The sequence below is a fragment of the Dryobates pubescens genome, chromosome 1 (genome assembly GCF_014839835.1).
Source record: "Dryobates pubescens isolate bDryPub1 chromosome 1, bDryPub1.pri, whole genome shotgun sequence".
Taxonomy (NCBI): Eukaryota; Metazoa; Chordata; class Aves; order Piciformes; family Picidae; genus Dryobates; species Dryobates pubescens.
Window position 1 is genome coordinate 41,150,582 of NC_071612.1, and position 12,243 is coordinate 41,162,824.

Consider the following 12,243-nt stretch of genomic DNA (forward strand, 5'->3'; position numbering starts at 1 on the left):
CTTGTGTTTATCATCTGACAGCTCATGCTTGGAAATCTTTAACCCACCCAAGTAATTCCATTAAAATCAACAGGATTACTCATCTGATGGAAGACCTGCTGTATCAGTGCTTCTTTTATAAATCCCACTATCCTAAAGAATACGATTAATGACTATTTTTAAAGTGTTTTAAAGTGGATGTGACCCGGGGTAGCAGACACGAAGGAATTAAATTCCTGTCATTTGCTATATTTATGGACTTTTTAGTCAGTGCTTTTACTTGCAACTGTTGAACGAACTTGCAGCTGGAAAACAAACTGATCATTAGGATGTAAAGCTCAGTTTTCGTTGATTTGTATTCAGGTTCTTAATTTTGTGGAGTAATTAATTGTGCCATTGCTCTTAAGTCAGGATATCAACAGTAACATTTCTAAACGTAAAACATTGTGTTACATTTTCAAAATTAAGTGAAACTTACTGTGTGTACTTCCAGGTATAACAACAACAACATGGAGAATACCTGCTTTTTACTTTACTAAACACGTGGTTTAGCACTGAAACCATCTGATTTCTCGCGTTGTTCCTTTTTATTTTTGATACCAATCGATCCAAATAAATACCACAGAATTTTGGAACCGAAGAAGTTGAAGCAACTTCAAATTTAGAAATTAGAGCAGAACTGAAAGGGACAGAGTCAGTGGAAGAAGTGAGTAACCATGAAATTAGGACACACAACTATCAATATAGATTTAATCTTAAGCTTCTTTTCAGACTAATACTTTGTTGTTGAATGGTGCAGAGGTGTTGGCTCACCGTGAGCACCACAGAAAAAACAAACTGAGACTGAGGTTACTTCCTATAGTTGACCTTATGGAATGAGAAATACTTAAATGCAAAGGCACTTGGTTCTGTACTACCACATCCTACAATTTTCAGTAGCAAGTGATAGTGCCTACTTGTATAAGAAGTTGCACGGAGCCATCTGTGGGTGCAGGGTCCCTTGAGTTTGACTGTGATCTGATCTGTACAAAGGATTCAGGTAATCAGCACGATTTTTCCACAAGTGAGCCCACAATGAATATGTTCGCTCTTGGACTCTGGGGGGGGAAAAAAAAGGTATTAAAATATCTACTGCAATTCAGGTAGACTTAAGCTTAGATGCAACATTCCAGTGCTCTGTGCTACTCGTTCAGAATCACCTTTTTTACTTCCTTAACAGAATTAGACTGAAGTAATAAATACAAAAAAAATCCCCAACAAGAGACCTACTTCTTTATTAGTCGCTGAAGGCAAAATACAATTCCTTTGGTGTTGGGATATGATTATCCATGAAGGTTTTGATTTTAAATAGACTGTGGCACTGAGGCTGCTCTGCATTAGAGCAGTGAAAGGGACCTAATGGCAGTAGCAAGGAGTAACCCCCACCTTCCTCGTCACTACTCCTGACACAAGCAAGGTACATGGGAAAAGCAGTGGTATCATGATGTACCTGAAGAGCCAGGGCCCCAGGATGCAAACAGAAACATCAGGAACTTATATTACTGTTTCTGTTTGGGCCTGAGGGCAGGTAGATAATTCATAATTGCTTTGGGGCCACAGAGCAGAAGAATAGTTTGCTGGCTTGGTCCCAGATAGGGCCACCAGGCAGAAAAAACTGTTCATAAAATAATCCCTGACAGATCAGAACTAAAGTGTCCACACGTGAAATCCAAAGGCAGGTTAAAACACAGAAGAGCAGCAACTCTTAAACAGAACAAAACTAGAGTGAATATCTTGTCTTAGAGCTGCAGTGACAGCTTGTTGTTAATGCTGCAATACAGGCAGGGCCCCGTGGCTGAAAGGCCTAATGCTCTTGTCAGTTTTTGCTAATCCCTGTCACGCACACTCTGGATTACACTCCCAGCAGAGCTACGCTGCAGAGGATGAACTTTTTTTGGCATTAATCTGTGTTCCCAGAAAATGACAGCCAGGAATTCCACACTATGCCCTGTGTCTTACAAAAGCACCTACACATAGACCAGCAAACATCCAACTGCTCACTACACAGCCACCCACAAACTCCACACCTAAATATGCCACTGCTACTTAAGAAAAGGCTTTTGTACTTCAGTTCTTGTCTCTCCTTCTGGCTGTTACACAGGAAATTCCCAAACTGGCAAGAATAGATGTGATGCTGTATGTGGATGAGGAATCTCTCATTGAATTCAAAGGCACAAGGAAACTGTTCCATTAACTGCCAGACACACTCAATGAACTGGTCAATAACAGGGGATATCTCCTTTGGATCTCCATCTAAATTGCCATACCTAAAAGAAGACAAGATACATTCAATTATAACCAGAAATCTTCTAGGAAAAAATAATTAACATTAGTCAAAACAAATCCCTTACTTTTATTGTGCAAGTTACATTAGACATTGATTTCTAAAATCTCAACTGGTGGTGTAATTTTTTTTTTACTTAGAAAAAATGATGCTAGATTCATGGAGTAGAATGAAGGCAGAATTCATCAAATGCAAAACAAACCTTTTGACACTTGTTGCATTACAGCTACTAACAGCTGGCAACTCTCTAGACATGTTTTAATGCTATCAATATACCACAGTAACATAAGTTATCATAAGAATGATGGCAGTGACTTAATGACAAAAACATCCTAGACAGTCATTTAATGGCAGACCATTCCCAAGACCTGAAAACTGAGCAGGAGAGGAACAGAATAACCTTGGCAGAAAACAGTTTAAAGCTGCCCTCTCTGGGTGAACTCTTTAGAAAGTGGGAAATTATTACATGCTACTGTGACTGTCAACATCAAACTTGCTGTCTATAAAATGCCTCTTGGAACCACTTGCAATGAAGAAAAGGAGCCTGAAAATAGAGCACATTTAGAAGTAAAAAATATTTTGTAAATCTACATAATAGGAAAGAACATTTTCTATTGATTGTTCTGCTTCTCGTGTGTGTGTGTATGCCAAAAAATGGAATTGCATAAACATCTAAAATTGAAAGCTCTACAGAATCACAGAATTATTGAGGCTGGAAAAGACTTCTGAGATCATCAAGTCCAGCCTGTGACCTAACACCACAATATCAGCTAAACCATGCCACCAATTGCCACATCCAATCTTTTCTTAAAGACCTCCAGTGATGGAGGTCTCCACCACCTCCCTGAGCAGTGCATCCCAGTGCCTAATCAACCTTCCTGTGAGGAAGTGCTTCCTAATATCTAACCTAAACCTACCCTGATGCAGCTTCATTCATGCCCTCTTGTCCTGTCACTAGTTGCCTGGGAGAAGAGGCTCAGTTTTTATGATTCAAAGAAAACACAGCAATACTGTACTGCAAAGCAAAGCTATCAGTGGTGATTGCATTCCATAACTCCTTTCACCACTGATAACAGCTACTTGATAGTATCATATTAAATGTAGTCATTATAGCTGCCTTCCTATACTAATACCTTCAGGGATCCTACAGGAAAGCTGGAGAGGGACTTTTCATAAGGATGTCTAGGGAAAGGGGGAATGGTTTTAAGCTGAGGGAGAGTAGGTTTAGGCTGGATCTTAGAAAGTTCTTCAGTATGAGGGTTGGTGAGACTCTGGAATAGGCTGCCCAGGGAGGCTGTGGATGCCTTCTCCCTGTGGGTGTTAAAGGCCAGGTTGGATAAGGCCTTCAGCAGCCAAGTCCAGTTGAGAGACATCCCTGCCCATGGTGGGGAGGTAGAAGGAGGTGATCTGTATGGTGCGTCCAGCCTAAGCCAATCTCTGATTCTATGATCCCTGCTGGAATTTCATAGGTAGTATGGAGCTGCACAGATTTCCTGGAAGTTTCATTGTGTTTTTTGGAACTAAACCAGATTTATATACAAATCACCCAATATAATGCAATTAAACTCCAACATAAAAACAGCTTTTTAAAGATTTTTTACAGAAACTAAAATGAAATACAAGAAATAAAAGGGGGCGGGGGGGGAGGGAAGTGGGTATTTATCCATGGTCAAATATATAAATGTATCAAACATTTTTATTACATTATAACATTTTCATAGATGTACAAAATATCTTGTCCAAGTAGATGACTTTCCACTTCACTTTACCTGGTGCAAATCCTACTTTTTTCAGTAGAACAGAGTGTAATAGGAAGAGTATGTTTGATGTAACAGGTAGCTCAGAGGGGTGCCTAAGTTTAAGCATTGGCCTAGGAGACACAGACTTTGCTGAGCATGGACTTAGGTGGTACTTCTTGGCACTGGGCATCTACCGAAAGATCTGCTGGAATCTAAAGGGATTTTGTAAGCCACATATATATTTCCATATCACATAGCTCTCTCAATGTTCACAGCAACTGCAAGAGCAGCACTCAGGATTCCCAGTAGTCTTGGAGTGCATAAATAAGAGAAGACTGATATGAAAATATTCCACTTGAGTTTTTCCAGGCAGCTAAATCATATAGCAGGAGAAAAAGGTATGGCAGTTTCCTGAGGGCATTCTGTTGATATGGCAACAAGGAAGTAAAATCAGGATGACAACAGACACTGACTAAATAAAAAGGTATATAGAAAAACCTTAGCACTGCCTTACCTGTGGTTAAATTTGTGGCCAAAGGAAACCCAGTCCTTTTCAATTAGCACCTAAAATAAGAATATTACATTCAGTGTTGTGGAACAGAACTGACTCATGTTGAAGCAGGCAGAAGAGTGTTTTAAACAAGCAGTAATGAAATCCCAGTTAATTCTTAGGAAAACCAGAGAAGTGACAAGAAAGAAAGACGTAAGCAAGCAGTGTTAGAATCCCAGATAATTTTTAGAATAAGCACTGCTTCTGCCAGCTCAAGACAGAGTAGCACTCTTCATGCATGCAGACAGGATGCCAGTATTGCAGCACACCTTCAATTAGCTTGATTCATTGTTTTCTAAAATAGAACCTAAAAACGTTTCAAACGTGTTTTTGACATGTGGCCAGTAACTTGATAAGCATTCCTAGATGCTTTACCAGCTTTGATTTGCTTGGGAAAGGAACTGATTTTCCAACATAATTGCTCATTTCAGTCTGGTGCCTGGGAGCACACAATTCTGGCACTCTGAACCTCACTGAGCTCTGAAAATGATTGCTTGTAAGAACGCTCCTTGGGCTGCAAGAAGATTTCTTGGTCAAAGTTGGGGGGAAAAAAAGTGAGTGTGCAAATGATCCCTACCTCTGACAACATTTCATACAGAAACTGGGAGATTCACTCAGACAAGTAAAAAAGATCCCTTCCTACTTAAAAAAAGCATCTTGAATAAAAATTTACTTTCCATTAAACTCAGAGATACTCATCTTCAATTACATCATAATAATTTATTTACTCCGTGAAAGAGAACCTGCTTACCATTAATCCTTTCATAGTTCTGTAATATGGATCCAACAGAAGGCTTGCTACAGAGCAAACCTGGGCTGTCCTATCCCAGCCATCAGAGCAGTGAACAAGCACACTCACACCTTCCTCAGCCACAGCCTAAGGATACAGGGAAAGTCAGAAATCTCATAAGCAGGAAGAAAGGCAACGGTCCAAGAGGAGCAGTGAGACAGCACAATATAGAGAGTACTTATTTGGGAACTGGGAAAACTTGTCCATTTTTTGTTTTGGCACAGAATTATGTTGAGTGTTACTTCTCTCAGATAAAGGTCTTCATCTCATCCTGTCCCATGCAATATGGGGGCTGCAGCCTCATCTGTTTGTTCTCCACTACAGAAGGATGTGGGATCCATTTCAATTACAATACATCAATCAGTCATAGCAAACAACTACTTAAAACAGATTCAGATGCTTTAGTTAATGCTCCAAGTCATCTATCAGCGACAGAACAGCCACACTTGCAGCATGGCTGTAGAGTTCTCATTTTGATGATAATAACAATAATGAAGATATTTGTTCCCAATGTCAGCATGTGTGGTTATTATTACAGCACACTGCATTGCTGATGACAGGTTTGTGAAGAAGCCTGTGGTAATGGTAAATGTCACTATCTACTAAGCAGGATTGTGGCAGTATCCACAATGTAAACAACTGTGGAGAGAGGATCCCATTTTATACATAAACACATGAAGAAGAGATCATATTAAGATCTCCAAAAATATGGTGTTGCATTATTTTTGGAACTTGAGAGTCTTTTTTTTTCCTGATTCTAAGGGGTTTGGCCTTTGTCATTTCTAGAGAACTACATTTAGAAAGTAGAGAAATAACAGATTAGGAAAGAGACTGCTTAGATAAACATTTAAGTTAAGTTTGGGATTAATAGGGAATGAGCAATAATAATAAATTATATTTATTTATCTCAAGAGACACGTAAATGCTACCAAAATAGAACCCCTGTGGGCAGTAGGCCAACAACTGAGAACTGGGAACCATACAAATAAGAACAGGTCAAAATGCAGGACTGAGGAGGTATGAGGTTAGCAAGCATATCGACAAAGGATAAATTTTTGGGGCAGTATTTTAGGACTAGCCCCTGGGGAAAAGTTGGCAAGAACTAATGTAAACTATTTGATTTCAATAAGCTAATGAAAGTTAGTCGGGCAGGGAGAAATAATAACGTGCATTTATCCCACTGCTGCTGTTGAGCTAAGAAACTACAGTTGCCTGCTGAGCAAGAAGCAGCAAAACCAGAGAAACAATCAGTTACTGAGAGGGGGAACCCATATGGTTGTGTGTAGAAAGTCATGTGAATAAAATGGCCTGTAAGAAATTGTAATAGTAATCTCAAAAATAGGAATACACAGTAAAAGGTAGAGCATGAGGAAGGGGTTAATATTAAAACTACTACCAGCAGATACCATAGATCATAGAATCATAGAATCAATAAGGTTGGAAAAGACCTCAAAGATCATGAAGTCCAACCTGTCACCCAAGACCTCATGACTACTAAACCATGGCACCAAGTGCCATGTCCAGTCAGCATTACTTTGGGTGGGATTAGGATAAAGAATTTCTTTTCAAAGCTAACAACTGTTTTCTAGAAACAATTTTCCAGTATTAAAAGAAGCTACTAGAGGGTTTGGCCATGGTAATACACATGGGTTAAGTGAATTTAGCTGGTCATTAAATAGCTGAGAGGGTTAACACAGTAGCTAAGATTCCTATACCACCATGAAAAGAAGTAAGTCCTCAAACAGAATCCTTCAGCAAAGAAATGTCCAGTGGAGGAGGCAAGGGAAATAAGGAAAGAAACAATGAGAGTTACTACTGGGGAGTAAATAAGGACATTCAAATGCCTGGAATAACAAGATACAGACTAGTAGAGGCTTTAGTACATTTGAATTCTTCAATGAAAAGAACACAAACTGTTTTATTATGTTAGCAAAATGTGCACATGACAGCATTTAAGAATCGTCTCTCCTCTTTCCTGTAGGAAGCACTGCAAGACAGTTGGGTTTTTTTTCAGATAAAACATCAATGAAGACACCAGAAGCTGCCCACAAGCAAATGCAGTTCTCACTTTCTGTATCTGGTTAATCCAAGTTTTGTTCTCATTTTACACACTTTACCTTTGCAATAAAAATGCCAGCATCCATAATGGCTTTGATATGCTTCAGCCAGCCAGAATTTTCTAGGCCCCACAGAAAATCACTCATTGAAGGCGATTTCAGCTCACAGACTGCAAAATAGGATACATCTTAAATGTCCAGTAATTATAATAAGCTTTCACTGACTGTTCAACCTAAGAGTTATCTCTTCAGATCAGATATCCCCCACATAAAGCTTTTTAAATTAATGGCTACTTCACAATCAAACTAACACTGAAAAAAAGCATATGTTTAAGAAACAAGACTAGGTCCAACTTCACCCAATATGTTGATTTACATTAAAAAGAGAAGCTGTTACAAAGCCTGTTGCAAAGTTTACCAAGTACATCCTTCTGTGCAGTACAGGATTTCCAAAACTGTGTGGCAAGTGAAGTTTTCAAACCCTTGAGAAGGGATCTTGTATTTAATGATGAGGACTTGGAAATGGAAGGCATGATTTCTGCAGTGGACAGGAAGACAGCCACCCAACTGATGCCACAGCCTCCTATCCCTAATCACATTTGCTGATGAAGTGCTCTCTGTAACTGCAGACATCAAACCCAGCCCTCAGCAGCAGGCAATGATGTTTAAGTCAACAGTTCTCCACCCCTGAATGAAACTGTACCAAAACTTAATTTGTAGTCAGAAAGTATTCTGATGCTGAGGAAAAGCCATAATTCATCAAGGAAAACAGTTTCCTGGAAGAATTCCAAGTTCTATGCTACATTTAATATGAAGTTTCTGTCCTTCTGTATCTAAGTGGCTGGTTTTTAGTATTACAGAATTTGTGGCATCAGAAGAAAAAAAACAACCAAGGGCAATCAGATTCTAGTTCAGATACCTCAATCTAGCATCAAAGCAATACTCAACAGTATTTGGTGCAATTAATATGCAAAAATAGATTTGATCTATGTAGAATGATACTGTCTTCTAAGGAAGAAAAATATATTAAGCAGAATAAGTAACTGAAAGAAAAATTTCATGGCTTTTACTGCCTTAATGTATGATCTCTGAATTAATAAGGTCTTAGCAGGTCTCTTGTCCTCTGGTTATCTTGTAAAAGACTCAGTGAATTATCACCATTATGACCAGTAACATAGCTTTAGTTTTCTTCAGTGTAATGGGAATTTCGTTTTACAAGCCAGAGTTTCTACCACATCTGCATATGTCTGACTATCTCAGCTCTTCTTAATTTAGAGGCAAAAGAGACTAATGTGTCCATACAAAGTCTTGCAATCTTTGTACCTAGGGCCTCTTCCAGATGGTTATTTTAAAAGTAATTTTTGAAGGCCATTTCTAAAAATGCACAGATAGCAGCACTGAAAGTAAACAGCTTTTCACATGATTAATGCTCCTGTACAGATGGAAGCATGACCAATTAGTAGCTGAATTCTGGCTGAAGCTGTTGCCACTGTTTACACAAGTCCAAGGCAAGGCTGAAATAGTGCTTTGCTCATTCCCACTACCAAATTAGAGTCAATATTTACCATCCACTTCACTGAGCAAAGTTCAGACTGTCCTAAAGGTGTACACTGTATATTTCACACGATTTTGGCTACTGTTCTGGACATTAATACTGAGTTCGATTACTAATTCAATTATGAGACTTATCCTAAGGGGAAAAGGAGTTTTCATCTCACAAAAAAAGCACCAAAATCTTGGAGAAATGACCTCTGTGGACTGTAGAAAATCAAGAGCCCCTGGGCAGAGCTCATAGCAATCCAGTGATGCTCCCCTTCCTAGGAGGGCAAGAAGAAACAGGACACATGGTGGAAACAGCCTCTTCCACCAGCAAAAGTAGCAAAGGGAGATGCTCCGTTTCTCCGTTTCTGGCAGGATGGCAATAATAAGAGGAAGGAATAAATGTCAGCCAAAATTGGGCTCTCTTTCTGTCTGATCGGTCACTGAAGTCCAAGGATCAGAGGGCTGCTCTTACATCAGCAACCACTGCTCCTGGTATGAGGGGACGAGAAGTTTGTATTTGCTGTTTAAATACGGACAGGGAGCATGTGGGGTCACCATCTCAATGCACAACAAATAAGGGTCAAGCCTTTCTTGGCCCCTGGATGTACAGCAAAACCTGCCCCATCACAAATGCCAAACAGCAGCCTCAGTCAGCCCTTGAATTTCTACTGAGAAAAGTCCTTGTGCAGCATTTCCTGCTAATGTTACAAATTATTTGGAGGAGGTGGTGTACAGGATCAAAATTATTACAAAGATCTGCACATCCATTTCCAATACTAATATGTGGCAGCATTCTTGCCTCACCACATACACCTCCAATACTAATATGAGGCAGCAGAGACAAAAGTAAAACTTCAATATTTTTTTCCAGAAGGAAATTCCAGCATGTTTGAATCTATTTTAATTCCAGAGTCCAGCCAAATCTCAACATTTTAAATAATTTACAGATTTAACCACTTCATAATTCTGATATACTTTGCCAAAAAGTAGCATTATACAGGAGCAAGATGAATAAAAATTGCTAGAATTAGCCAGTGAAAACATAAAGCTGAAACCTGGTTTCCTTTATATGCACAAGTCAAGTAATAACTACTGGAAAAAGGGGGAAAATATGCAACCCCTTACAGGAGAAAAGCATTGCTTGTGCACTGAAAGTCGTAAGTTTAAAAACAAAACCAAAAAAGTGCTTGAAAACCTCAAAAATATGAACTTCATTTCTCTGATTTCTAATCTTATCATCCATGTTGCTAAATACACGGTTTCAACACAGCAAATACAAAGCCTGTGGAAAAAAAAAAAAAGATAAAAAAGCAGATGTTTTGAGCACGTGGCTCATTTAAAAATAGATGCTAAGAAGTTATGTCCTGCAGGCAGCCAGATTACCATAGAATAGAATAGAATAGAATAGAATAGAATAGAATAGAATAGAATAGAATAGAATAGAATAGAATAGAATAGAATAGAATAGATCAGGTTGGGAGAGACCTTCAAGATCATCATGTCCAACCCATCATCCAACACCATCTGATCAACTAAAACATGGCACCAAGTGTCTCATCCAGTCTCTTCCTAAACACCTCCAGTGATGGTGATTCCACCACCTCCCTGGGCAGCCCAATCCAATGGGTAATCACTCTCTCTATGAAGAATTTCTTCCTAACATCCAGTTTAAACCTCCTCTGGCACAGCTTGAGACTGTGTCCTCTTGTTCTGGTGCTGATTGCCTGGGTGAAGAGACCAGCCCCCACATGTCTACAAACTCCCTTCAGGTAGTTGTAGAGAACAATAAGGTCTCCTCTGAGCCTTCTCTTCTCCAGGCTAAGCAACCCCAGCTCCCTCAGCTTCTTGTAACATGTCAGTTTGGAACATGGGCTTGAGTCATCAGCCTCTGGCAGAAAAAATAATACATAGCACTGTCCCATGCAGCCAGGCTGTTTGTTTGCTGTTTTATCTTTGATAGTCTTAAGATGAGCAAATAAAAGGACAGGTTTATTCACTTGACCTCTCCTGTGGTCAAACAAAACTTTGTAGTGAACTAAATATCCTTCTTGCTTTCCTTCTTCAGACTAAAGAATTAAGTAAAAGTTGTGAAGACAGTGACTCTTTTTCCTGCTTCACATTTTAGTAAAGGTTGTCATAAACTGCTCTTATTTGAAAAGAGGGCATAGGTCTCCTCTTATGGGAAATGTAAGCCCTTCTTAGACCTAAAATTTTCACATTTGCATATAGATGATGGGAGACAGATGAAGAGTAAAAGAGCAGGGGCAGAGAATTGAATCAAGAACAGCTAGATCAAGATGATCCAGGAGGTAACAGAATGTGTTGATGATATACATTAAGCACTGAGACTCTCTGGAGTGGAGTGAGCACGATTTGCTATTTGCTTGTTAAAAATCAACAAGGGTCAAGGATAGCTTATTTATTCTTACCCATTTCCCAGAAGGCCTCTAAACAGTAATGCACTCCTCACCCCCCCCAAAAAAAAAACCCAAACAACCCTAAATGGCAGTAGAGATGTGCTTATTTGTGCACTGATAATCATCTATAAAGCAATTATTATTGATTTTCATATTTATAAAGCAATTACTACTCACTTCCATGGGATTACAAAGGTGGTGAATGGTTACACCTGCTGACTGTGAGTTTCATAGATAAATGTGATGTGACATGCTCTATACAGGGCATGAGTAAGTTTCAACTGAAATTCACACTCTTAAATGCATGACTGCCTCAGTGGTTACAGACAAAAAGCAAACCACAGGTTTCCTGAGCTTAAAAAAAATAAATCCCTGTACCATCCACTAGCATCAAAGTTACCTACAAGTGACGTTTTTTCATCATATTCTCAAACTGCAAAGAATAGAATAGAATAGAATAGAATAGAATAGAATAGACCAGACCAGACCAGACTGGAAAAGACCTTTGAGATCATCAAGTCCAACCCATCAATGTATTGAAGTCAAACTAATTTTGTCATTAATGAACATCTGGATTTCACCCATGAAACAAGGTGCACCACTAGCTGCAGTGACACTCCACTGCACAAGCTCCATGAGCTGTGTACAGCTGCAACAGGTAAAGGTTTCTTTTCGTACCTTCTTACACTGCTGCTGAATTCAGAGCATTACCCTGATTACAGTATCACAGTATAACCAAGGTTGGAAGAGACCCCAAGGATCATCAAGTCCAACCTGTCCCAACAGACCTCACAACTAGACCATGGCACCAAGTGCCACGTCCAATCTCCCCTTGAACACCTCCAG

At 39.3% G+C, this 12,243-nt stretch overlaps 1 protein-coding gene across 1 annotated transcript in view; it reads right to left on the reverse strand.

The window, feature by feature from the left end:
* Positions 1-12,243, reverse strand: part of MTMR7 (myotubularin related protein 7) — a 44,535-nt gene that overhangs the window by 3,004 nt on the left and 29,288 nt on the right. Inside the window, exons 8-12 of the mRNA XM_054164477.1 lie at positions 7,499-7,608; positions 5,343-5,468; positions 4,556-4,605; positions 2,085-2,285; positions 936-1,076 (exon numbers count right to left, since the gene is read on the reverse strand). Of these exons, the coding sequence (XP_054020452.1) occupies positions 936-1,076; positions 2,085-2,285; positions 4,556-4,605; positions 5,343-5,468; positions 7,499-7,608 (628 nt within the window). The remainder of the gene's footprint in view (positions 1-935; positions 1,077-2,084; positions 2,286-4,555; positions 4,606-5,342; positions 5,469-7,498; positions 7,609-12,243) is intronic.